The 26,081-nt window shown below is 42.3% G+C and overlaps 1 protein-coding gene across 3 annotated transcripts in view; it reads right to left on the minus strand.

The window, feature by feature from the left end:
- Nucleotides 1-596: 596 nt before the first annotated feature.
- NCOA5 (nuclear receptor coactivator 5) overlaps nt 597-26,081 on the minus strand; it is a 29,683-nt gene continuing 4,198 nt past the window's right edge. The window contains exons 2-8 of one of the 3 annotated variants that reach the window (XM_060619597.3): nt 17,258-17,324; nt 8,238-8,564; nt 6,728-6,864; nt 5,618-5,744; nt 3,583-3,782; nt 1,914-2,234; nt 597-1,452 (exon numbers count right to left, since the gene is read on the minus strand). In XM_060619597.3, coding sequence (XP_060475580.1) covers nt 863-1,452; nt 1,914-2,234; nt 3,583-3,782; nt 5,618-5,744; nt 6,728-6,864; nt 8,238-8,564; nt 17,258-17,295 — 1,740 coding nt within the window. In that variant the 5' untranslated portion in view covers nt 17,296-17,324 and the 3' untranslated portion in view covers nt 597-862. Of the gene's footprint in view, nt 1,453-1,890; nt 2,235-3,582; nt 3,783-5,617; nt 5,745-6,727; nt 6,865-8,237; nt 8,565-17,257; nt 17,325-26,081 lie in introns of all 3 variants that reach the window. The other 2 variants (XM_060619613.3, XM_078444031.2) reach the window with 2 other exon arrangements.

Here is a 26,081-nt window from a genome sequence, read left to right on the forward strand (position 1 = left end):
TGAACTGCTGGTGACTGGAGCTGTTCAATCCATTGGAGATCCTCCAATGAAATGAAAAGAAAGAGAAAAAAAGAAAGGAAGAAAGAAAGAAAGGGAAAGAAAAAAGAAAAAAAAGGAAAGGGGAGGAAGGAAAAGAAAGAAAAAGAAAGAAAGAGAAAGGAAGAAAAAAAGAAAGAAAAGAAGAAAGAAAGAAAACCCCAAACTAACAACCCTGGATTAGGCAGAAAAGCGCCTGCTTCCGTGGCCGCCACGCACTCTCCTAGACAAACCCCAGAGCAGCTGCTTTATGAATCCTCCGGCAGACCCCATACACATGGAGCGGGGCACGAGGACACCGTGCCTGCCCAGCCCAGGCTGGCTTTCTGCAACCCTAGGAAGCAGCTGCAGACAGGAGCTTGAGCTCTGGTCGGCCTGTGTGAAGCTGAAAAAAACCTCGATAGGTTCAAAATGAACAAAGGCGGTGGCGACGGACATGAAAATGCTGTTCCAAACTCAGTTGATCGGGGCGTGGCTTCTTCCTTCTCCTCAACCCCCAAATCCAGCTGACAGAGACCAGAGAAACCCATGAAATATAAACTGAGCCCGGACACCTATACTGCCCAAGTGACCCTAGAGATATTTATTTTCTACAAAACAAAAACCAAAAACGACAAAAAAAGATACACCCCCAAATGCAGTATAAACTCTGACTCTGGAAGGAATAAGCAACAAAGCCTTGGGCAGAAGAGAGAGCAGGTGGTAGAAACATTCGATGTAGACCTGGAGAGGCGCAGAGAACATCCTCCAAGTAACTCTATTTGAACGCAGTAGGTGGGAGGAGGCCAGGGGATGAGGGGACTGGGGACAGTTGAGAGACTTAGCCTCAGTAATGCCTCTGGTAGGATCCCAACGGGGCCGGGGGCCGCCCCACCTGTGCTGTAGTTTGGCTAACCAGGTGGGAGAGAGCAGGGCCACTCTGGATCAGGGTGTCCAGAGCCTTCTGTACACTTGGATTGTCAAAGTTGATACCTGTGGAAGACACGGGCCTCTGGCTAGCCATGTTGCTAGCAGGTGCCAGGCGACTGGAAGGCTGGCCAAAGAGCCCTTGGGAAGGAGCCCCAGGCCTGGGGCCCATGTTCCGAGCAGATCCCGCCTGTCCCAAAATGTTTGGAGGCTGATTGCCAGAGGCCTGTGATCTTTGCTGAGGCTGGCTGTTCGCTGCCGTGGAAAAATTCTGGTTCTGGGTGTTTCCGGCAGCGACTGAAGGGGATGCAGAGCTGCTATTGGCCACAACCGTGCCACTATTGAAGAGGCTGAGGATTTTGGCCTGAAGCTCTTGCTGGGAGGTGGGGGGTGCAGCTGGAGTGGGTGTAGCAGAGGGGAGCACTTGGCCGCTCTGGAGCGGTTGGGAGCTTGGCTGTGTCTTCAGCGAGGCACCCGAGGTCGCCCCGAGTGGTTGGCGGGAAATCGGGCCTAAAAGACAGAAGGAGGAGGTATCTAGTTGAAAGTACCCTCCGCGGGCAGGAGGCTTAACAGCCAGGGAAGAACAACAATCACTGATCACATCAATCACATAGTACACAGACTATAACATCAATTTCCCAAAGGAGCTACTTCATGGTATATGCTGTCTCCAGAAAACAGCCTAGGTGCCCCAGAGGACTACTTAAAGGAACAAAGGCATCCATCTCGGTTACCAGGTAGCTGGCAATCTTAGCCCACCCATCGCCACATTAACTACAGGGACTGGAATTCAGTACCCAAATGTTACGTTATCATTACATCAGCAAGGATGGCCCGTGGGAGAACCCAGGGGACGGGCTCATTGCCCTTACCCACCCCAAAGAGCTTGGGCCTGCCACCCTCCCAACAGAGCCTGGGGGTTAGAGAAATGCAGAGTCAGAACTTCACCTCGGCCCTGCCACGTAGCTCACCAGGCAGAGAGTCGGTGCTGCTCCTCATAAGGCGCTCCTTCCGCTCTCGCAGATAGTTGATGATCTTGTCAGTCTCCTCGGCAGTGAGGTACCTGTTGTCTGCCAGTAGGTTGATGAGGCTTTGGATGGCTGGAGGGTGCCCCCCGCGCACTCCTTCCTCGGGGCCTCCGCGCTCCCTTTCCTGCAGGATGGCTTCATCTGCCATCTTGGCTGCCTGTCTGGCAATCTCCTCTCGCTCCTTCTCCCGGCACTCATTCTTATAGCGCTCATAATTTCTGGCTACCAGCACCATGGCGTCTGCCTGGGGCATGTTGCGATGCTCTGTAGGAGAGAATGACAGGAGTTATTTTCTCCCATGACAGTTGTGAGCGCCCAACTTCTGGACTCTACCAAGCCTTTTCTAACCTCAAACCGGCAAGAAAACCATTCTGGTGACAAAAAGCCTTACGATGCGGAGCAGAGCGGGGGAGACGAAGGCTGGAAAGACAGGTGAATAGATTTCTTTGGTGGGGAACACACACACCTTTCACAGAGCTGGCTCTTCGGGGGAATTCCTAGATCACAGACTTGTAGTAAAAACCAAAGAAACATGACAGTCTCCCACAGATTCAAAAAGACCACATGGGGAATAACCATGGGAGGCAGGCTGCAGGGGGCCAAAAAGCTCTTCTGTAAAGTCTGGCTCTCTACTGTGACACTCAGGATAGAGCTGGCCTACTGTTTCTGAATTCATCAGTTCAAAGGTCATGCATTAAGATCAAATGTGACCCTAAATAACCTCCTCTCCTTACCCATGGGCAACGTGACCTACAGGGTGGTGAGAAGCCTCAGAACGTCACAGAAATGCCCTCACACATCGTGAGAACTACTGCTCAGAGACACAAATGACCTAGTGAGAGCCCTATGTATTTTATGGTTATGGGTAACAAGTCAGGCAAAGAGATTCCGATGTGGTGGAAAAAGGGCAAAGTCCAGTCCGGGCTGGAAGAGCAATGGCCAGGGCCATCGGTTGGCTGAGTCCTAACATCCTGAGTGCGATGTACTAAAAGCATCTTCAGGGAAGGGCTTCAAGGACTTCCTGGGCCTCCTCCCTGCTCTCCTGCCCCCTCTACTTCTCTAGCACAGTTGCAGACTATCCCATCGCCTGTCGTGTCCTCAGTCCCTTATTACAAAGTCTAATGAAAGCAAGGGTTCTAGCACACTCCATGCGGTGCACGTCTGCCAGAGGTGTGCCGGCACCTGCTCTCAATGGTGAGAGCTGATGGTGCACGTCTCTTCCCAACCGTCCCTGAAGTGACTGCATGTTGGTGGCTTGAAACAAGACACACAGGGGGAGCATTTACACCATCAGCAAATGCTGTGAACCACAATGCCTCCTGCCCCCTTCCCAGAACTAGTGGTTACACGTTTACCAGCATCCCGCTATGTATACCTCAGAGCTAAATATAATGTTTTCCATATAGCAGACCCAGAACTGCATCCACTGAAAGAATATCAGACGAGTAAGTGACTACGCAAGTCTCCTCCAGTGTGCTTATAAAAGGGCCCCACCATCTTTGAGCTGACATACGAGTCATTTGCCCCAAACCTGCTTCTTCTCAGTAGGGCATCAAAGAATTAATGGACTAGTGACTATCTCTGGAATTCTAACCCACTTGGGCCTCCGTACCTTGTGGGGTTCCGAACATGATGTTGACTGTGCACGAGCGGTGAATCTGGTGTTGCTGGGTGATGACGATAGCAAAAGGAGACCCTCCCCTGCTAACATCCTCCAAGGCTTGTGACAGTGACACCTCTGTGTTGAGGAAGATCAAGTCCACTACCATGCCTAGGTCTCGTACCTTCCGCCCCACAGATTCAGCATAATCTCTGTAGGAACAAACAGGATCCAAGTGAGCACTCCCTGACCAGCTCCCAATCTGTATACTGTTGCACCTCAGCCAGCAGTGTGTGCTCCTATGGAGAGTTCAAATCTTAGCGCATCCCGTGTCTCCCTAGTGCCCTCTTCAGGCTCCAAGAATCTAGACCAATTCCATCCCTTACACCAGAGTTCAGAATGGTTATGCCTAGCTCAGAATGGTCACATATTAAGCTACCAACAGCACAGTCCTTAGTACCCAGGTCTTTTTCTTGATCCTGCAGAGCAGGATCCTTAAAAACCATCCTGCTGCCCAAGACTTGAGGCATGTACCTGTCTCTGGGGTGCTGCACAATAGAGTGGAAAAAGCATGGGCTTTAACGCTAGGAGGAGTCTGGATCCCAACCTTATCATTTACTTACAAAATTGTGAGGATTTAAGCACATCCTTCAACCTCTTACAAACTTGTTTCTTTACCAACAAAACAGGAATATGGCTCCACTCATGTCATTCCCCTGACCTTCTCTCCAATCTAAATTAGATCCTTGATATATTTCTTCTCAAAGGGCTCATCACCAATACCCCCATTTTTGTTGTCATCTGCCCAACTAGGGTGTAAGCTCCACCACAGGAAGGGGCCCTATATACTTGCATCCCAGTACCTAGCTTCGCCATACATGTAAGAGATGAGCTGAATGAACACACATGTAACGTGATGACTGCGAAGATTAAAAATAATTTAAGTAAATCGCCTAGCAAGGGATAGCAGAGTAGGTGCTTAGAAAATAACAGCTATTATCCGGTGTCAAGAAAAAAAAAAAAAAAAAAAAAGCTATCCACGGTTAAAACTGGCATCCATCTCTAAACAAGGCAGCCCAGAGCCTGGGAACTCTGCCTGCTGCTTGGTGTCTCGACACCTATTTCCCTAGTCTCTGCCTTGAAATTAGCTCTTTAACCTCAAACTGCTAGAAAACACATGAAGTTATTTACTAACCACCTGGGGAAAGGGAACATAGCCAGTGCCAAGCCTGCAAGCTGCTATGCTCCCTTGTGCCTCTCTGCTCGGTCTCTTCAGGAAACAATGTGAAAAAGCGGCAAGCGAAGAGGTACTGTGAACTCTGGATTGGCTAGAACGGTTTCCTGACAGTTCTGCAAGATCACGGCACTTCATAAAGAAGGCCTGGCAGGCAAATGCAGAGACACGTGCCTCCCGAAGTGGTGGGGATTCGGGGTGGCTCCATGAAGGGGGCATCTATTGCTTTGCATGCCCAACATATATTCCCTCTTCAGTTTTCCTTTGGGAAAGCACCCTTCTCCTACTCAGTCCACATGATTCCACAGGCCTAATTCCACCTGTGGCTCTAGGAATGGGGCACATGACCCAGCCCTGGCTAATCGGGAATCTTAGCACCGCTGGTTCAAGGATGGGACAGTGAGCCAGGTCAGTCCAATGAGAAACAATTCCAGGCCTTTAAATGGAAGCACTGGGAAACAGAGGCTTTTGCTGAGACAGATGTATAGGGTTAGTGCCATTCTGCCTTTTCCAGTAGAAAGCTTGCGTGAGAATGAGGGTAATACAGAGACCAAGTCTTGATGACGTGGTTTGACACTGGATGTGGCCATACCTGATATTCCCAGTCGAGCAAACTAAAAATTTCCCTTTGGGGCGTAAGCCAGTTTGCAATGGGTTTTCTGTCAAGCCACAACTGACAGAACTCTGGCTCAATGTAGGAGAGCAATGCTAGAACCCACAGCCCAAGTTCAGTGGGTACGGCTGCCAAAGGAAGCCTTCATTTCTCTTCCGACCCTTCTCCTTACTCAGGAGAAATAACCGAAGGATTCTTACTTAGTCTGCTTGTTGACCACAATCACAGAACAATCAACAGGCCTCTCAGCATCAAAGCGTCTCTGGATTTCCTCAAAATACTGACGATAAAGCTCTTCTCTACGCCGTTCCTCACGTTTCAAACGTTCTGTAAGACACCGACAAGGAAAACTGAAATATGGACCGTGCCTTTCTATAAAAATAAGCCACAGACCTTACTTTAAATCCTACAAGTATGTAGGCCAAGGTCGTAATATACATATACTCTGTCTGAGTTACTCTTCTGGACTACCTCCTAAAAATAGCCAGTATTATTATTTTTTATTACTATAAACTCATTGAAATGGAATGGCTGGATTAGAGGGCATGGTCACTTAAATGCATCATCTGCTGCATACTGCCAAACTGCCCTCTAAAGGCTGTTACTAACTTATCCCTTCACAGGGGTAGATTACCTAGTGCTAGTTCTCTGCATCTTGGTCAACATTGGGTGTTGTCATTTTTAAACATTCCTGCTAACTTGACAGGTAAAAGATAGTATTCCATTACTATTCTAATTTGCATTTTGGGGACAATTATTTAAGACTCTCATTGACAGGTATTTGTTAATTTGTTCCGGAAAAAAAAAAAAAAAATCATGTGGTAAAGTTTTATTACAAATTAAAAATGAGGCTCTTATTTCAACTACAAAACAATTAAGAAATCTTTAAGGATGTATTGAGAATAATCAGGCTTTGAAAAAACATTTTGTCTTTATCTAAAAAAGAGACACTATTAGGTAAAAATTACATATAAAACAAAAAAACCCCACATCACATGCCGCACAGAGAGTGCAGACAGTTGTAGTTATTTGGTTAACAGGCAAAAAGCAAGCACTTATTAATCCTCTCCAGCTGTAATCTTTTGTTCATTTCTTATTGCTACAATTTTGTGTTTACTTCTTGTTACAGGACTAAAGCAGATGATAGTAATCTTGCATTTTACAAATTATTTTCAAGCTAAATGTTCCCTACATACTAATAGGCTATCTGTATTTCTTCTTTTTGTGGATTGCTTAGCCAAGTCGCTAGTCCCTTTCCAGTTGGTTATTTGTAAAGTGGTCTATCAGTAACAAATAAACTGCTACTTTACCTTTTGCACGAGACTGACTTTCTGGGCCTGGAGGGCCTCGTCCATCAAAGCTTTCTCTGTAACGGTCAAAGTAAGGGTCGTCCTTCCTCCTGCAATAGTCATCCATTCGCAGGTATCGGTCATAAGAGCTTTCTCTCCTGAAAAGTGGGAGAAATTTGCACAAAGTTAAAACTCACCTATCCTGCAAAACTCAGATATAGAGAATTCTTCAAGGCCCAGTCCCCTGTGAGGAAGCAGCACAGTAAGGCAGTGGACTCTGGGATTAGACAAACGAGATTCACCGCGTATCAGTTCGGTGGCTGTGACTCTTAACCTGCCTTGCAAAATGACTGGGAGGATGTACAGAAAGCTCTCAGAATAGTTTCTGGCTTAAAGTAAATGCAAAATAACTAATAGTAATGACTGGTATTAATTTTGAGGACTCCCATCCCCCCTGCCTGTGCTTTTTAAAAAATTGTTGTTTAAAATACATACAGAAATACAAATATTTCATATAAATCTATACATAAATTTCTCATCACCCTGAGCAGAACGCTCATTAAGCAGTAACTCTTCACTTCCCATCCCTATAACCTCTAATCTATTTTCTGTCTCTGTGAATTTGTCTTCTCTAGCTATTTCACGTAAGTGGAATCACACATTATTTGTTCTTTTGTGCCTGTCTGGATTACTTCGTTTAGCATGTTTTCAAGGTCCATCCCTGTTGCAGCAGGTGTCAGAATTACCTTCCATTTTATGGCTGAATGATATTCCACTGTATGGATATATCACATTTTTTAATTCATTCACCTTCTGACAGACTCTCGGGTTTTGTCCATCTCCCAGCCACTGTGGAGAGTGCTGCTCTGCACATTTACATGCAAGTTATCTGTTTGAGTCCCTCTTTTCAAGTCTTCTGGGTACACACGCGGAGTGAAATTGATGGGTCAGAGCAATTCTACTGCATTTAATTTTTTAAGGAACCGCCTGCCAACTGCTCTCTACAGCGGCCATACTACTTTACATTCTGACCAACAATGTTTGAGGCTTCCAGTCTCTACACCTCGCCAGTGCTTGTTCTTTTCTTTTGTTGTTTTCCTTAGTAAATTATCACAGCCGTCCTAGTGGGTTTGAGGTGGTATCTCATCGTGGCTTTAATTTGCATTTCCCTGTTGACTAATGATGCGGAGAGTCTTTTCACAGACTTACTGGCTACGTGTGTATCTTCCCTGTGTTTTCGCACTGCCAAAACAATTTGCACTCCATCTTTTTTGTCCATTGGCACAATACTACCTTTCATAGGCTACAGGGAGAGATCCAGATTCATTCACTAAGCATAATTCATTGAACATCCACACATTCAGCAAATATTTATTGAGGAGCACATCGCCACTCGCTAGGCACTGGAAACCTAAGGCTGATAAAGTCACTGTCCTTACAGAGTTTCCAATTAGTTCAGCAGAACACCCATAAAAAAAGACTGTTACAAAAAAACCCCAACAAAGATCTACGCGGATGGCTGAATATGTACCTGTACATGGGCTCTCGGGAGTCTCTCATATCTCTGTATCTGTCATACATGGGGTCCCGGTGATCCCGAAAATCCCTAGAGTCTCTTAGATCACGAAAGTCTCTAAGGTCCCTCATGTCCCGAGCATCACGCATACTTCTGCTGTCTCTGTGATCCCGAATGTCTCTGCTATCTCTGTGGTCCCGCAAGTCTCGGGGGTCTCGAATGGCTCTGCTATCCCGGGCATCCCGGCCATTTCTGCCATCCCTGGGCTCTCTCCTTGGACTTCCTCGAATTGGGGATCGATCACGTCTTGTATCTCGACCATCTCCAAAGCCATATGGATCTCTGTGGGAGGTAGCAAGAAGAAGCTAAGACAAAGAAATTGAAGGTAGCCAACCCTTCAGCTCTTTAATGGAGGAAGCCCCCACCCTTTCCAAGCATTTTTCTCTAAAACACAGCAGCCAAACAGTGAGAACATGACTACAACTTTAAAGACAGTCACCCATCTCATCAGCAAATAAAGACTAGTAGGTTCCAGGATCTCAAAAGATTAGGACATCAGAGGAAGAATGTATGACCCAAAGCCAAATGTCTTGACTGCGGTCATAGTATTTGTCAGGTTTCAGGGAGTAATTCGGTATTCCTTACACCATGTTATCACTTCCACAGGTTTTCAGAGTGAAAGCATCTTTCCCCTAGAACCTGTTTTTTCCAACCAGACTCGTTTGAAAGAGATTTTAAAAGGGGGGGAAAGTTGGAGGGACACAGTAAGGGGCAAGACTCATGAAGAAAAAAGGAGCAAATGCACAATCTCATACAAAGGAACAGTGATCAAAGTAGTTGTCCCTGAAGTACAGAAAACTTCACTTAAAATATATAGTATGATAATCAAATTAAGGGAAAAAAGAAAAAGTACAATATGATACACACACAGTAAAGTAGAAGAACACTCAGCTTCTTTGTCTTTTCAACATAGTCATTGAGTAGTGAGTGGTCTCTCTTAATCTGAGTTTAATGCAGAACCCAGTTCCCTCCCCTCTTTTAAAACAGTGTTTGAAGTCACAGACGTATTTGTGCTGATCTCATTCAATATTCTTCATGAGACATTCCACTCCACTGGAAACTCAACCTATCTAAAATTAAACTTCTTATTCAACCCATTTCTTACTCAGTCCCATTCCCGACTTTTTCACTTCTGCCGAGATTCATTCTTCCTAGTTACCAAGGTTTAAGTTTTTGAAAATTAACGTTGATTCTTTCTTTCCTATCCCCATTAAGTCACCTGAATCTTGTTCATTTTTCCTTTTCATTCCCCCTGGATTCATCAATCCAAACCCTTATTTTTATGCTCGGTACCAACAAGTTTCCAAAACACAAACCAAAAACCAATCTTCCAGATTTCAATTCATTCTACACATAAATATCAGATTAACCATCCAAATTTCCACCTGTTGCCAATCACAGCTTGACGATCACATTTCTGTGTACCCCTCCATAACAAATCTGGACTTTCCAACTATTATCCCTCCCCCATTTCCTGATTCAACCCCCTCAGGTCTGTTCTTATATGACTTAACTCATATGACTCTTATCTGCTTCAGGATTTCTGTTCATATGATTTTTCAACTTGGAATATTTTTCTTGCACTTAATGCAAGTATCATCCAATCCTCACAGGCAAATTCATGTCTCAAATCGTCCAAGAAATCTTCTCTAATCTCCCTAGTAACTGCTGATCTTTCTGGCTGCTCAATGCTTAGAACACTTACTATTCCTATTACTCATCTTGATATAGTTACGTTTTTACAACAATGTCTTCTTGTTTGACCTACTTTAAGGATTACCTCCTCCATAAAATCTGCCCTAAACTCTTGAACTTCCCCAACAAATATGTTCCTCCTCCAGTCCTTTCCATCTCGATAAATGCCACATCTACCTACACTGTTGCTCAAGCTAGGAAACTGAATGTCATCTCTTCCAAAGTCCCAACTGCTCTTCCAATCATATTTTCAAATTCTGTCCATTCTTTTTCTGAAATTGATTATCAATTCTGCCCATTTCTTTACCTTCATTAATACCACTAAAGGCCAACTCATAATGATCTTTCCCTAACACAGCAAGAGACTTCTAAAGTGGGGAAAGATTTCCCCATTTCTGCTCTTGCCTCTTTTTCTAATCTTTTTTCCAGATTATTCTAGGGTGATCTTTCAAATACATAAAACCTTTTACTGGTTTCCCACAGTGTTCAGAATTCAATCCAAAATCTCTACTAAGGCTGGGCAGGTGCTGCATGGTCTTGGCTGCTTTCTCCAATCTTGTCCCCTCCCCTCCCAAGTTCACCATTATCTTGCCACACTGGCCTTTCAGCTAGAACTAGCCAAGGCTTTTCCTGATGCCTCTACTTGAGCGGCAAAAACAGATCCACACTCATTCTCTATGTCTCAGCACAATGAATGTTTCTTACCCCTGATTCTAACAGTCTAAAAGTTTACTTTCTGCCCTTAAATCCTGGCCACGTTTTCTCATAGCACTGTTTTTGTCACTTATCACAATTTGACACATCTATTTACTTGTTTAATGTCTGCTGTCAGACTGTGAGTCCATGAGGACAAGGACTGTCAGTGTGACTCTCCACCATAAACCCACTATGTAGGTTTATAATGTCTGGCATATGCAGCGAACGCTCCATGACTATGCGCAATGAACCTTGCTCCTGTACGTGTTTCTGTCGCTGCACTTATCACACTGTTCTGTAATTATGTTTACATGGCTTTTCTATTAAAGACTAAGCTCTTTTGAAGTCTTTGGATCCCTAGGACGACAGCACGGAGCTCAGTGTTTAATGAACTGAATTTTCCAACTGAACTATAAGCCTCTCATGAGCAGGCATCCTGTTTCGTTTATACTTCCGTCATCTATCATGATTACACATTACTAGGCAGCCATCATGATGCCTTGCCATCAGCTTGGTAGAGAGCCTCAGTTCCACTTCATCCACAAGGGCACAGCGAAACCAATTTAAATGCCCATTTTGCATCTATGAAAAGTCCTTGTCATATATTTTAAGGCTCACCAGTACTCCTGATTTGTGGGAGACCAGGGAATTTAAATGAGGTACTAACCAGTTTTCCTATTCAAGTGCAGACTGACCAAGATTCTTACTCTGGTTTTTCTTATTAGGTCATATAATCTTCCTCACATGTATAACATCTGCTAGAGTATATAATGTGGGCAAACACTCAAGATTCTATGGGAAGGGACAACCATTAAGTATTTTTGGATTAATGATCGGTAGATAAACCTGCCTTGGGGAGCAGTTGGAAGCAGCCATTAGAGGTAGAATCAGATTTCAAGTGTTGTTGGCAATCAGGGATGAGAGAGATCATGAACCTGACAGACCACAGACCACACACACAGCCTTTGGGTGTTGGAAATGAGGGGTGGGGATATGGATAAGAACACCGAGTCACAGCACATGATCACAGCCTTAGGATAAGTATAAAGGCTGTATCACTCATTCTTTTGAATCCACTGAAGTGCCTTACTTACCTGTCAGAGTCCATCCCTGGAGGTTGACCATAACCCGAGATTCCCAAAGTCTCGGCTCACGCTTCCAGTGTGAGAAGGCAAGCACTCCCTTCCCCTCAATGAATCTAAAGTCCATGTGCAACAAAACTACTAATTCCCCCTCAATTGCCTTCTGGGTAAAATGTAGAAAAGACGATATTCACAAGGTGGAAAGAACCAAAAGAATGGTGGAAGTAGGAACACAGAAGACAACAATTCTCTAAAATGAAAAGGCAAAGCTTTTCTCCTTTCTCCAAAAGACGAGCAGTATGGCAGAAGCTGTTCTTCTGGAGACAAAAACAAAAAACCTTTTAGGGTCACTGTAGGACCCAAATCAAGAATTCCCCAGAACAAAAGGGCTTCTGCTGCTGGCCCCAACATCTTTCTCAAAACAAGAAGCAGCTAACGAAAGGGAGGTACAGTGTGCAGGATTCAGAGTGCCGCAAGGACGAAGCCCCCGAACAAGATGCGTGACCTTAGAGGACAAGTGGCTTAAAAGCAAGTTTCTGGAGCCCAATAAGGCTCAATCTCATCCCATGGCACCAGAGGTGTTTTACTTAGACCAAATGCAGTGTACCCTCAGGTACCAGGTCACTAGAGGCTAAAATGAAACCGAACCTTTAAACTGAACCAGTTAGAGAAATTTCAGCACTGGAGTCCACAAGCTGAAGGCAGATGACAAACACTACTAAAACCGTTATAAATTTCTCATCTATTCAGCTGGGAAAAAAAAGCCAAGTGCTCTTTGCCTTGAGAGAAACATCGTCATATCATTTGGAAACACGTGACGGGGAAGGGAAGGGTGGGTGAAGGGAAAAGCCATGGCTCAGGTGGCAAGTGATGTGCTTCCGGAAGAAGTGCTTCTCTTCCTGGGGACTAAAGAGGTGCGCAGAGCACTAGGCGTTTGAGAGCCTACAGAGTAAGAACGACAGATGACCACCTTGGAAGAGCACGACGGACCGTGAGCTTTTCTTCCTCCAGAGAATGAAACCTCAAGCCCAGGATGGTGTTCTTTGTCCTTGGCTCCACAGAACATTCCGGAGAAAGACCTCTGTCCTTTTTTGTTGGCATCTCCGTTCCGCCTTTCTGTTCAATGGAATATTTTCCTTGGGAGGGCCAGTTTTTTGTTTACTCCTGAAAAAAAATTCTCCAATAGCTCTTGGTACTTCTGTTCTGTCACAGATACTGTCCACAAATATCGTGATCTAAATGGCTGGCTGCTGTGTGATGTTGATCCCCCACCACGACGGCTCCGTGCTACTGAGAAACGGAGACAACAGACTCGTGTGGAATTTTGCCATTAGGTGACAGCAGGATATGGGGTGCAATGAGGTATCACACCTCACAGATCCGAATTTTGTTAAGTGTCCACGCTTCTCCCTAGGAAGCACACTGGTGATTTTCTCAAGCACAAATATGACTTTTCTGTCGGTAGAGGTGGCACTTGCTCTGAGAATCGACGGCTGTTCGTTAAGTGTTAGTGCCCGGTATCTTAACTTGTGAGGCTCACCTAGAGCTAGCGCTGTCTCATACCCAAGAGCAAGTGGTCATCAGAGGAATCAGCGCCGTGGATATGCAGAAATCACCTTGGGCCACGTAAGAAAACTGTCTACGGCTAGGGTATTTCTGAGGAACCGATCTTGGACCACCTTCACCAAAGAGGCACCAGGCCTAACATCCTCAACAAATACGTGGGAAAAATTCTCTGCAGAGCTTTTGATGTACACAAATTAGTTCTATTTGCTCTTTTTTATGCCAGGCAGGAAGATTTAGGAAATACGGCGTCTCATTTGGAGGTCACATCTGTGTCGGGGTATGCTCCCAAGACCTGGACTGCCAGGGTGTTGAGCTGAAGATGGAAACGGAGAACATCTGAGGTACAGTCAGAATCACGGTCCAGTCTTTAAAGAAGGTAAAGGCCAGCGCCTAGTACCAAAGCTAGACAACTTACGTGGTAACTAAGCAATGCGCTCAAGAGTCCAATGAGGCGGTCCAAGGGCTAAATGATGCGAATTCAGGCCGAAATTGGATCCGGAGCAGGGATCCCTGATGCAGCCATTCTGTGCTTGGCCGGACCAATACTGTTAGAACTACACACTGACAGCTGGAGTCATTAGGGAGGCACATTACTGAACAGAGAGCAATGCCAGCAGAACTGTGGCTCACGGAGACGTTTGAAGAGGTGACAATCCTGTGAAAACTCCCAAAGATACGGAGGTGTTTTGACACTCAAGGTTAACGTCCAGCAAAACAAGGTGTTACGAAGGTCTTGCCAGCATGCTTAGAAACTATTTTATCAAAAGTAGCAACACCGAAGACATAAAAGTACAACTTAAGGGAAATATTTGCCACAAATACACGCCCCCCCCCCCCCCCCCCCGGAAACATTGCATTCCCTACGGCAGGGGACACACAAATGATTAGGGTTGCCAAATGAAGGTAGTTTGGCTGTTGTCAAGAGACTGGAATTACTTCAAGGCTTTGACTGGAAGTATGCACCCAAAGAGTGGTATCTAGTGTTCACCCTTGAAGAAATGATTAGATTCTTCCAGGCTCACTAGTCATCCATCTTGCCTACTTATTCCATTTTATTTCTGCCCTCTTGGTACACCTTAAGAGACAATACATGATCAGTACGATGATCAAAATGTTAGTATTCTGTTTTGAATATTCAATTTTTCTGGCTTTAGAGTTTCTTTTTTTATTAAAAAAATGTTTTTTAATGTGTATTTATTATTGAGAGAGACAGCATGAGCATGGGAGGGGCAGAGAGAGGGGCAGACACAGAATCTGAAGCAGGCTCCAGGCTCTGAGCTGTTAGCACAGAGTCCGACACAGGGCTCGAAATCACCAACTGCGAGATCATGACCTGAGCCAAGGTCAGACGCTTAACGGACTGAGCCGCCCGGGCACCCCTGGCTTTAGAGTTTTTACATTTTTATTCTTAAAGGTAAAAAACTGGGACTCTCTGCTCAGGTTTGAGATGGGGCTCAGAATAGATTTTATTAAATGCGAACATCTTTCTTCCTTGAACTTTATTAATAAGCATGACAGTATGATACTTCATCACGTTAAATAACATGCTGAGGAACCCAGTCAGGGACACAGCACCAAGGGGGAAGACTGACTTTTGATGGAAATTGAATTAGTCTAGCTGTGCCTCCTAATGATTGTAAAAAAAAAAAAGCAGGAAGCTATTGTCCTATCTGTATCCCAAATAATCTCATTTTAGAAACTGTTACTGAGGAAGGGGGGATTTTAAAAGGATCATATGTATGTATCTAGTAGGGAGAACGTTTTAAAAGGCCCCCTCTAACGTTGTTTGTATGTTATTAAAAAAAGAAGAAAAGCATACAGCTGTTTTTTCCATTACAGATGAAATTACAGAGTGGCATTTTAAGTTGGGATGAAATTAATCTTTTTAACTTAATGTCCTGGCAATAGCTGTACTGGATTCCAAGCAGAGGAGATGGTTATTTCCCCAACACTACCAATGTTTGTTGAATACCTATAATCAATTGGAAATATTAAAAGCAGTTGGTTAAGTGTCATTAACAGGATGACCTAAATCTACTACTCTGTATTTTGCAATGTGCCTTGGTTTTTTGTTGTTATTTTGGTCTGTTTTTTGTTTTCTTTTTTTGCCTGAAAAAACACACAGATATTATCTAGAGATTATAAGTATTGTGGGGAAAAGAAAGAGTGGAGAGGATTTTACTAGTGGAGTCAGGGTCTACATAGTTACCAATTTCATACTCCTTCTGGTAAGCTACCTAGTCCAGAAACACACACATCAGAGCTCCTCGGAAAGTGGATACACACTGTTATCTCCTTTTAAGCCACTTGGCAACCAGAGCTTCCAACGGAAGCCCCATACTTCTGACTGTTAGTTAGATGCAAACTCTCAGCCCTCTGTAGTCCATGTTTACTGGGGCAATGAGGAGCACAGATGGGACTGCCCAACATCTCCAGTATGGTCTGATGCAGCATAATGGAAGTAGACATCATACGGAACTGCTGCAGTTCTACAGGGTTCATTTAAGTTCTTCAGGATGCTCACACATACCCACAAAATCAACCAACACAGTATTTACCTGCAAGCTGCAGGCATCCCTTATGGTGTTAAAGACAACAGACATAATGCCAACGTATATGCTCACTTGTGCGGTGAGACTAATGGAGGGCCAGGGCACCCACGTGGCAGCTATAGTGTAGCTATAGTTGTGGTGTCAGATTCAACTCCTCTGCACCGGCAGAGTGCTCAAAGAATCCAACTGAAATCACCACCTTGCTGCTACAATCTGCTTGAACTCTGCCGAGCAGTCGTGTATAATCTATTCCTGCTAGTTTAGAAAATACCCATCCTTCACATCTAAGTGGGACGATATACACCAAACATACAGCAGCCATTCTTTCCTATAAGTGGGCAACAAAATATAGGTGTCTCAAAGGACAGCTGTATGTTATGTGTAAGTGAGTTGGGTATGTCCCGGGTGACCTGTGGAGCTCCTAGTACATTGCAGACTAGGATTCATTGTACTCAGCAGTGTTCAGTTCATTACAGGAAACGTAGCCTATCATGGTATATAGTTTAGGTGTATAGTTTATTGTGGGAAATCGGTACTTTTACTTAGAGGAAAAAGCAAAATCCATACTGAGTATGCATTTGGGCCATGAAGAGACGCCAGATATGAAATACAGCGTATCTGCCTGCAATCCACACGAAAGTGCACACGCTGCATCTGCTAGTTTGGAGACTGTATCTTTGATGTAAATGGCAACATTAATAAAACCCTTCTTTGAGAGAAGGGGCCAATTTAATGCATATCTCAAGGGTATACATCAGGACAACCTCTTTTGTATATATTAGCAGAAAGAATATATTAGGGAAATGCCTTTTATTTCCAGAAAAGCTAAGAAAAAGGGAGACTTTTGAGAGCTGGAGTGTTTTTTGCCCTTTTTTATTTCCCCTCGAACAGTAACCCAAGCATGCGAGCAAACAGGGGATCTGCAGCACAGGCAAAGCAGCAATCTCTCAAGCAGCACTTTCCGTAAACCTGGGTTAACATCTGGACCGGCAGCCATGTGGAATGAAGAGTCGAATCTCTGATGCCCGCTGCTGCAGCGCAGCAAAGCACACACCAACGACCCCGGGGCACTCCTCCTGCTGTGGAGGCTCCCATTGACACGTGAGCTGGGGACAGAGAGGTTTATCCTCTTCCAATTGCCTGCAACTCATGTTGCAGGCTGAACTTGCTGGGTTTGTCACCGAAAACACAAAGCTTCTCTGCATCTCCTGATGTATGTTTAAAAAAAGCAGCAAGGCCTTTCACACAAGGTTCATGTTCTTATTGTTTGCTTGAGCGTTTCTGATTTGTTGGGGGGAAGAAAAGACCCTTGATGTACGAAGTTGGGCTTAACTCCCCAGAGCCCAACTCTCCCAAGGTAACTCACTGCTTCAGGGTACTTTACCTTCGTGTGGGGCTGGGTCTTGATGGAGCCGTATTCATATTTCTTCTTTCCGCTGCCTTATTAATATCTGAAAAGAATAATCAACCCATCTGTTCAATGCTATGGAATAAAAACAAAATCATCAGCACATTTCAAATGAAAGCAACAACAAAAAAACTACAATGACAACCAGATGGTGTAAGAAAATCCATTCAGCAGACACACTGTCACTTGGGCAATTTTTATTAAGTCACGGCAGTACATTGTCGCGGTTTCATAAGGAACGTCCCTCAGTTTTCTAGCTAACACAGTTTGCATAAAACGGGTTATGTCAATGCTTTAACACTCTGCCAAGTCACAAACTTAACAACTGCCCCTTCCAAAAGGGGAAACGGTTGTCTTCTAAACTCTTGGAGAGCCAGCTCTAAGATTCTTTTTTGAGGGAAGGAGAGTGGGAGAAAGAGAAGGAGAGAGTTTAAAAAAAAAAAAAAAAAAAAAAAAGAACAAAGGCAAATAATTCTACTTTATGTGACAAAGAAGTAACAACTGGACCCTGCTGTCTTAAAACTTCCAATATCCCATGAAGCAGGCCTACTTTTAATGTGCCTTGTGTTGCATTCCATTAGATAGAATTCCAGAATGACATGTAGGAAATTAATTTTCTTCCTAAACAAAGTATATTATATGTTAACATCTATAGCCCTCACAGATAAGTAGCTAAGAATAAGAATTGGCATTTGGTATAATAGGGTTAGATAACAAAACACTTCACATAAGAAGTTTTCATTAGAGAAGACTGGCATTTACAACTAGGTAAGGGAGAACAGTGGAATCGTACAAACTTACTTAGAAAAGCCAATTTGTGCAGTTAAAGCCTGCTTGCTAAATACAAATCTGCTTTGCAAAAATGAAGTGAATAATACAAACACCATGTATAAGAAAGAATTGATGAAGTATCTAAAGAAATGTACCCATCTATGTCCAAAGATAACACAGACCAATTTTTATATGACTTAAAAATGAATAAATTCATTCATAATTTCATTCTTTAGTTGAATGAAGAAATAAAACTGTGTCCTGCTATGGTGTAGTTTTGTTCCCCTTGTTCCATGTTAAGTGATTAGTAGTGTATCTAATGACATTAAGTGGTATTAAGCACTCACATAACTAGAGTGCTTTAAAATTGTAATTATGTATTTAAAAAATTCCAACCAGAGTCCTATGGTGTGAGAGACTATAGTAATAACCAAAAGTTTAAGAGGTCTGGCACAGACTTTACCCCGCTATGTTGTCAACTTCTGAGTTCCTGTTCAAGTGAGAACGATCTTCACTTCCATTTTAAGTCAGAGTTTCTATTATGTCTAGAAGAATGACTTTTGATAAATTGAAGGTAACATAAATTTAAACAGTAAGAGAAGCACAGTCCACCCTAAACTGCCTCTCACATTTTCAATTAAGCAGACCCAAGCTATCATCCAGCTATATATCCAAGAGAAATGAAAACATGTGTCCACACAAAGACTTATATGCAAACTTTCATAGTAGCATTATACATAATAACATATTCAAAACTGGAAACATTTCAAATGTCGGTCAACTGGTGAATGGATAATCAAAATGTGTTATATCTATAAAATGGAATACTACTCAACAACAGAAATAAATGAACTACTAATAAAAAAATCAGAAAATAATATCTATATAGGACTTGGTCTATAATCTCTGATCATGGCTTTGGTATGGCAAGTGGCACTTTCACAATTTACAACCCTCAAAGTTAACGAACATCTGAATTACACATTATATAATGATAGGCCTTACAGGGAACACCTAACTCTCTTCTATGTAATTGTGAAGAATATCAGTTCAGGTTTAGAAGGGCCTACTGACCTAGTCTGCTCTTTAATATGGAGTGACTATGATTCAGAGAGAAATGTAATCTCTTCGATTGTTGAGGTAGTTTTCAGAGTATCTCTGGAATACACTGAGGGTGGTGGTGGTGTTGTAAAGATTTCTTCTAAATAAACACTGTAACTCCCAGTAGGATTCTATATATTATTAATTGGTTGTGAATAAAGAAAGCTCACCTAAACATTGATTGACTTGAACATTGATTATGTTAGAGTACAGAACACAGGGTACTATTTTAGTAGGGAAGTTTCTATCAATGCCATATAATTTGCCCATATGATATGAAAAGGACTATTACATTGTGTAATTATATCCTGTTCTGTGAGCACCTACATATAGGACTGCGGAGACCAAAGCAGTCATGTATGACATACCTCTGGGGCAAAACTGGTTCCAGTTAGACTGAAGGAGGTAAATATTTTACTTTGAAGTTAGTGAAAAGTTTTTGTAATTATTTGAAATATTATTTAAAATTCAAGATTAATTTATCTTTTTGTTTTTTACTTATTTTTATTTTTTAGAGAGAGCACATGCACAAGCGGGGGAGAAGCGCATGGGGAGAGAGAGAATCTTAAGTGGGCTCCATGCTCAGTGTGGAGCCTGACGCAGGGCTCAATCCCACAACCCCAGGATCATGACCTGAGCTGACATCAAGAGTTGGACGGACGCTCAACCTACTGAGCCACCCAGGCATCCCAAGATTATTGTATCTTTAAATGATTTTGACTGCAATTTGCCTCCTCATCGAATAGTCTAAAGCAATTATACTTTGATGGTGTGACTTATGTTTCTTCTGCAAAAAAGAGAACTCTCAGACCATTTTCTTTTTTCCCTTACGCCAAGTGTTTGTTTATTCACAGCTATTTAAGAGTTCTTTATACTTCCATCTTGGATGAGTTATAGAGAAAATGAGACCTGGAAATTTCTGATAGTTTCAGTGCCACCCAAGAGGGCTGCTCAGGTTACAGGAGAGCTGGGGGGCAGGTTTCAGTGAGAGTTATGAAAACAAAACTATCCTCACCACCAATCCCAATACACAAAACATCCTAACACATGGTCACCCAGAACTTTTGGAAAACCTATGAGTTCAGAAATACAGGAAGAATAGAGAAGCTACAAAAGTACAAATAACTTCAGGGAGCTGATCAGACAGTATAGCAAAGATTTAAAAAGTCAAGGGAAAAAAACCCTTGCCCCATTTTTTTTTTTTTACAATTTTTTGTTATACAACTTAATAACCCATCAACTGGGAGGCTGGAGGTTCATTTGAACAAGTTTCTCTTTGAAAATGCAAATACTGGGACTGGGAAAGAGGGCTTTTGTATTAATTAGTTGAATCAGATTATTTTCTTCCTACATCCTTTCAGAGACATATAGTCCTATGCCAAGGAAACAGAAATGACATTAATGTAAAGGAAAAGAAAAAAAAGAAGGAAAGACAATTTGGGCACCTTTCTGGACATTAGGTAGGGAACAATAATGGGAGAAAATGTAACCAACAAGAGGGTAGTGGAAACTTTAAGGCTTCTTTCTCCTCCTGCTCTATCTCATTCTGGCCAAATGCCTGTAAGATCAAAAGTCAGTCTCTTAGCGCCTCTTTCACCTTGGCCTGGTTGGCACCTCTATACTTTGTTAACTAGACTAGCAATGTGAGCACCACTGGAAATCACCATCACTACGAGGTACGTTGGCCTGAATATTTTCTGAGGTACCTTGGCCTGAATATTTTTTTTTTAATTTTTTTTTTTTAACGTTTATTTATTTTTGAGACAGAGAGAGACAGAGCGTGAACAGGGGAGGGGCAGAGAGAGAGGGAGACAGAGAATCCGAAACAGGCTCCAGGCTCTGAGCTGTCAGCACAGAGCCCGACGCGGGGCTCGAACTCACGGACCGCGAGATCATGACCTGAGCCGAAGTCAGACACTTAACCGACCGAGCCACCCAGGCGCCCCGGCCTGAATATTTTTTAAGTGGTTTCCTGAAAATGGTTAAAAGCACTTTTCAGGTAAGGATTTTTAGATAAGAAAAATAACACCAACTGAAGGGATCTACATAAAAGGAAAAAATTAGAAAATAATCTAGAAAACATGATGTCACAGAGGAAGTGGCAGAGCTGTTTTAAGTCACAAAAGACTGGGTTAAAGAACTTTCAAAGAACAACACAATGCCTAATGTACAATTTTATTTTAGACTAATATGCTAGACAAGGTTCACACAATGGTTTTTGTATAATGCTATAAATAAAAATGCATGTTTCATTCACAGCACCAAGAGCTGCTCTGCTCTTTTTATTAAAAATTTTTTTAATGTTTTTTTTTTTTTGAGAGAGAGAGAGAGAGAAGGAATGTAAGGAGGGGCAGAGAAAGAGGGAGACACAGAATCCAAGGCGGGCTGTAGGCTCTGAGTTGTCAGCACAGAGACCAACGCAGGGCTCAAACCTATGAAGCGCAAGATCATGACCTGAGCCGAAGTCAGACGCTCAACCGACTGAGCCACCCACGTGCCCCTTTAATTGTACTATCATAAAATCAATTCCTTTCAATTTAAAACCAATTAATTTTTTTTTTTTTTAATTTCTGAGACAGACAGAGAGAGAGAGAGAGAGACAGACAGACAGACAGACAGTGAGAGCAGGGGAGGGACAGAGAGAGGGAGACACAGAATCCAAAGACAGGCTCCAGGCTCTGAGCTGTCCGCACAGAGCCCAACGTGGGGCTTGAACCCATGAACTGTGAGATCATGACCTGAGCCAAAGTCGGACGCTTAACTGACTGAATCACCCAGGTGCCCCTTAAAATCAATTTTTATCACAAGCTATCACAATGGAAAAACCATAAAGACTATGCTGAATAAGTGCAGTATGAATCACTGCACTTAGTGACACTACCACCCTTGGCTGTTGAAAGAATCCAGAAGCCTATACAATTTTGTCAAGTGATTACAAACGAAATAAAATCCTCCAAAGCCTTAGCTGAAACCACCTAAAAATCAGTTACTACTAAATTGAAAATATGTGATTATAAAGATAATGCCACTTGGAAAATCACACTGACAATAAAGTGGTTACCACACATTAAACGCCCCGAATCGGGAGAGGAAAGGACAGCGCTTCTTCTTTAAACTATACTTGTGAAGATGACGTTGACGGTGTAACATCAGGAATATTATAACCAGTTATACTATAATGAGTTAAGGATAAGAGAATGCTCTGCTTGTGGTTTCTAAATCAACCCTTTAAGCTCACTTTAAAAACTATGCATTCCCTCTTATTTGATTATCTCCTTCATTCTCTAATTAAAATAATTATTCTACCTTTAACTGTATTAGATTATTATTCCTCAGTATAGGAACGGGGGAAACAATGATAACTTATATTTACAGAACCCTGACTCTGTCCCAGAGTCTGAACTAAGAACATTATGTGCATTACCTCATTCAATCCTTTCTACAACTCTTGGAGTTAACTACTATTATGATCTCTATTTTGTGAATGAGAAAATTTGAAGTTTAGAGAAATTAAATGACTTATCTTAGGTCACATGATCATCAGGAGACAGAGCTAGGATTCATCAAATGTAGGTCTGTCGGACACCAAAGTGCTTAAACATTATGCTATGCTGCCCCAACAGGGAGTGGAAAGACAGGGTTTCCATTATGAACACTTGCTAAGACTCCCGGATCAAACTGATAGAACCTGGAAAAGGCCCAGTCTATGCCAGTCGCTCCAATGTTTAAGTACCCCAGACACCCACCTATCACCTCAAACCAGTGTTGGTCCTTGAACAATGCAGGGGTTAGGGGCACTGAGCCCCAAGGACCCCAAAAACTTAACAATAGCCTATTGGTAACCAGAAGCCTTACCGATAATATAAACAGTTGATGAACACATATTTTTGTATGTTATATGTATTATATAATGTATTCTTACCATAAAGTATGCTAGAGAAGAGAAGATGTTACGAAAGAAATCATTTACAGTACCCAAAAAAATTTTGCACATAAGAAGCCACACAGTTCAAACCCATGTTGTTCAAGGGTCAACTGTACAATGTTTCTGGCTTTGCTACTGATATTCTATTCACTTCAACACTTCAGACAAACATTCTCTATCAACATTTAATCTCCTACCCTTTTTACTTCTTTTCAGGAAAGAACACTTGCCTGGGATCAGCATATCAGAGTTCTAGTTCTACTTGGCGTGTGTGTGGGATGTGGTTAGTCAAGTCATTTGATTTCTCTGAATCTGATGAAGTGGATATTCCACCTGTGTTGGTTATGTTGCTTCAAGGAGAACATCAGCTAAGAGAAAAAAACTCACTAATTTGGATTCACAAAGATTGAGCTAATCTAAACTAGTAAAATAGCCTGAGCTACAAAAAATTTCAAGTATAGGTTTATTTAACACAGGTAAAATTTCAACTTAACTGTACAAGTAGAGATCCTTATAGAACTAAATAAACTGGATAGTTCATCACCAGCACACCAAATGCATCTAGGCCTACTATGTACTATGTACCATGCCTTAGACATATGGAAATAAAAAGGGTAAAGTCTCTGCTTTAAAGGAGTTCGCTGCTTAATAAAGGAGAGCAGGACACATACAGATAATCATAATATTATCTAAAATGGGTTTATAGCAGAGATAATAAAGGCCTAACTCTGTGTACATGGGTGTCGCAGGGGAGAGGAACAGGACAGAGAGGAGACTGGAAAGAGTAAGAGGCAGGGATGGCCTAAAAGTAACATTTAAACTGAGTCCTGGAAGATGAATAGGAGTTTACCAGAAAGAGAGAAGTCATTTGGCACATGCAAAAGTGAAGGAATGGAGTGAAGAACATAATTAGAAATACTATAGGAAGTTTAGTGTAGGGAATAGGGGGATAAGAGGAAGAAAAGAGGAATTACAGATGCAAGCCAGAATCGGAAAAAGGTCACAAAAAACTTTGTTACTGAAAAGCAAGAGATTGGTGGCAAGAGGGCCTATATAAATTGAGCTACCATAAAAGAGTCTCAATGAAGCCAAACTAATGAAGGCTTACTGTATGTATGTTATCTAAAAGGGGGGGGGGGGGGGCGGTCAAGAGTATTTAAACCTCAGACCTTAAAAATATTGCCTATTCAGGTACGAGACAAATATTTAAAAGGTTATCTTCAGTAAAGGGATATAAAATAAACTGAGGGCCAGAGTCAGTAATTAATAGCTAACAAAAATGAGTTAAACCCACCGTTCAGGAAGAAACGGACAACCAAGCACCCTTCCTTAGTTTTCTTCTAATATCTTTTAAAAAATTTAATGTGGTAAAAAACACACAATATACAATTTATCATATTAACTATTATTTTCTTAAAAAGCAAGCTCTACACCCAACATGAGGGTTGAACTAAGGATCAAAAGTAGCAGGTTCTACTGACTGAGCCAGCTAGGCCCCCCTCATATTAACTATTTTTAAGTGAGCATATTAAGTTTATTCACACTGTTGTACAACAGATCTCCAGAACTTTTTCATCTCATAAAACTGCAACTCCTTATATCCAGTAAACAATTCCCCATCTCCCCTCTCCGCATTTATATACATACACATTTTTTCACTCTTCACACTGCACTCCTTTACTGAAGATGTATCAGCACCACCTGAGAAGATAGTTAAACACATTTTCAGGCCCCATCGCAAACTTTTAGAATCTGAGGATGAAGCCTAGGAATCTGTATTTGAACAAGCTTCTCAGGTGATTCTTGGCAGGTATTTGAGAACTATATTCTGTTTATCCCTTTAGCTTATGTACAACATATACTTAGATCCTCCATTTAGAAACCTCTTCAAACTCCTGTATTCAAGGGGTAATAACCCATGAACATAATCTGTTACAAAGAAAATGTCATGACAATGGTTAAAATCTGTCAAAGTACAACCGCTGAAAACAGTAAACATAATCACATAGCTATCCCCAAAGGAAATGGAATCATCAACCCAAGTTTCCATAGTACTAAAGATAGTATCCAATTATAAGGTCTGTGCCCCTGCTCCCCAAGGAGGAGTGTGCACCACCAACACCTTCTCTTCGATTTCATCTGACCATTTTAAAAAGTACCCTGAAAACTTACGTGTCTTTTCCCTATTACCTAGTTATGAAATAGCAAGAAAAATATTAACCACTGAGCTTGCCACTTTTTGATAGCATATTATCCACTTCTTTGGCTAATAAATGGCAAACTAGCAACTAAAGTTTTCTCTAAATTCTGCCAACTAGACTTGTTGGTACTGGTTTGCTGGCAGGGGCTGAAACTCCTGCTTCTTCTGAGGCAATTGGTTTTCATATCTAAATGCATCTCTCTGCAAGAAGAGAAAAATGGTCACACACAGAATTTCATATCCACACCGCTAAAAGCAAAGTGGAGCAAACCTAAATTTAATAAGCAGACCATGGAATCTTGGTAAGTCTGCTGTCTTTGTTCACATGAAAGTGAAATCATCCTACTGATGTGAATGGAAGGAATTATAATATTGAAAACTGCACAGATATTCTAACTATTGCTATTACCTCTAGTCCAGACTATCAAGCCAAAAAACATTTTAAATTACAGTTTTGCTTAAAATGTATAACCAACCATAAACCAGAGTTGTTAACTCCTATTAGTAATCTGAGATACGAACAGATTAGTACTAGAATCTACTTCAAGCTTCTATTTCCAGTGAAAACTCATTTTCTAAAGCCTAAATCAGAGGTCCTCAAACCTTTAATGTACATAACAACCGCAGGGGTGGGTTCTGAAAGGCAGATTCTGTAGCCCCCAGAGCCCCTCCAGAGACTGTTCAGTTAGCGGGGGAGGGGGTGGCGAGCTGCATCCACGGATATGCATTTCCAACTAGCTGTTCTAGTGACTCTGATGCTGTCCTACTATAACTTTTCCAAAAAAAGGTTCAGTTCATAATCT

The sequence above is a fragment of the Panthera onca genome, chromosome A3 (genome assembly GCF_046562875.1).
Source record: "Panthera onca isolate mPanOnc1 chromosome A3, mPanOnc1 haplotype 2, whole genome shotgun sequence".
Classification (NCBI taxonomy): domain Eukaryota; kingdom Metazoa; phylum Chordata; class Mammalia; order Carnivora; family Felidae; genus Panthera; species Panthera onca.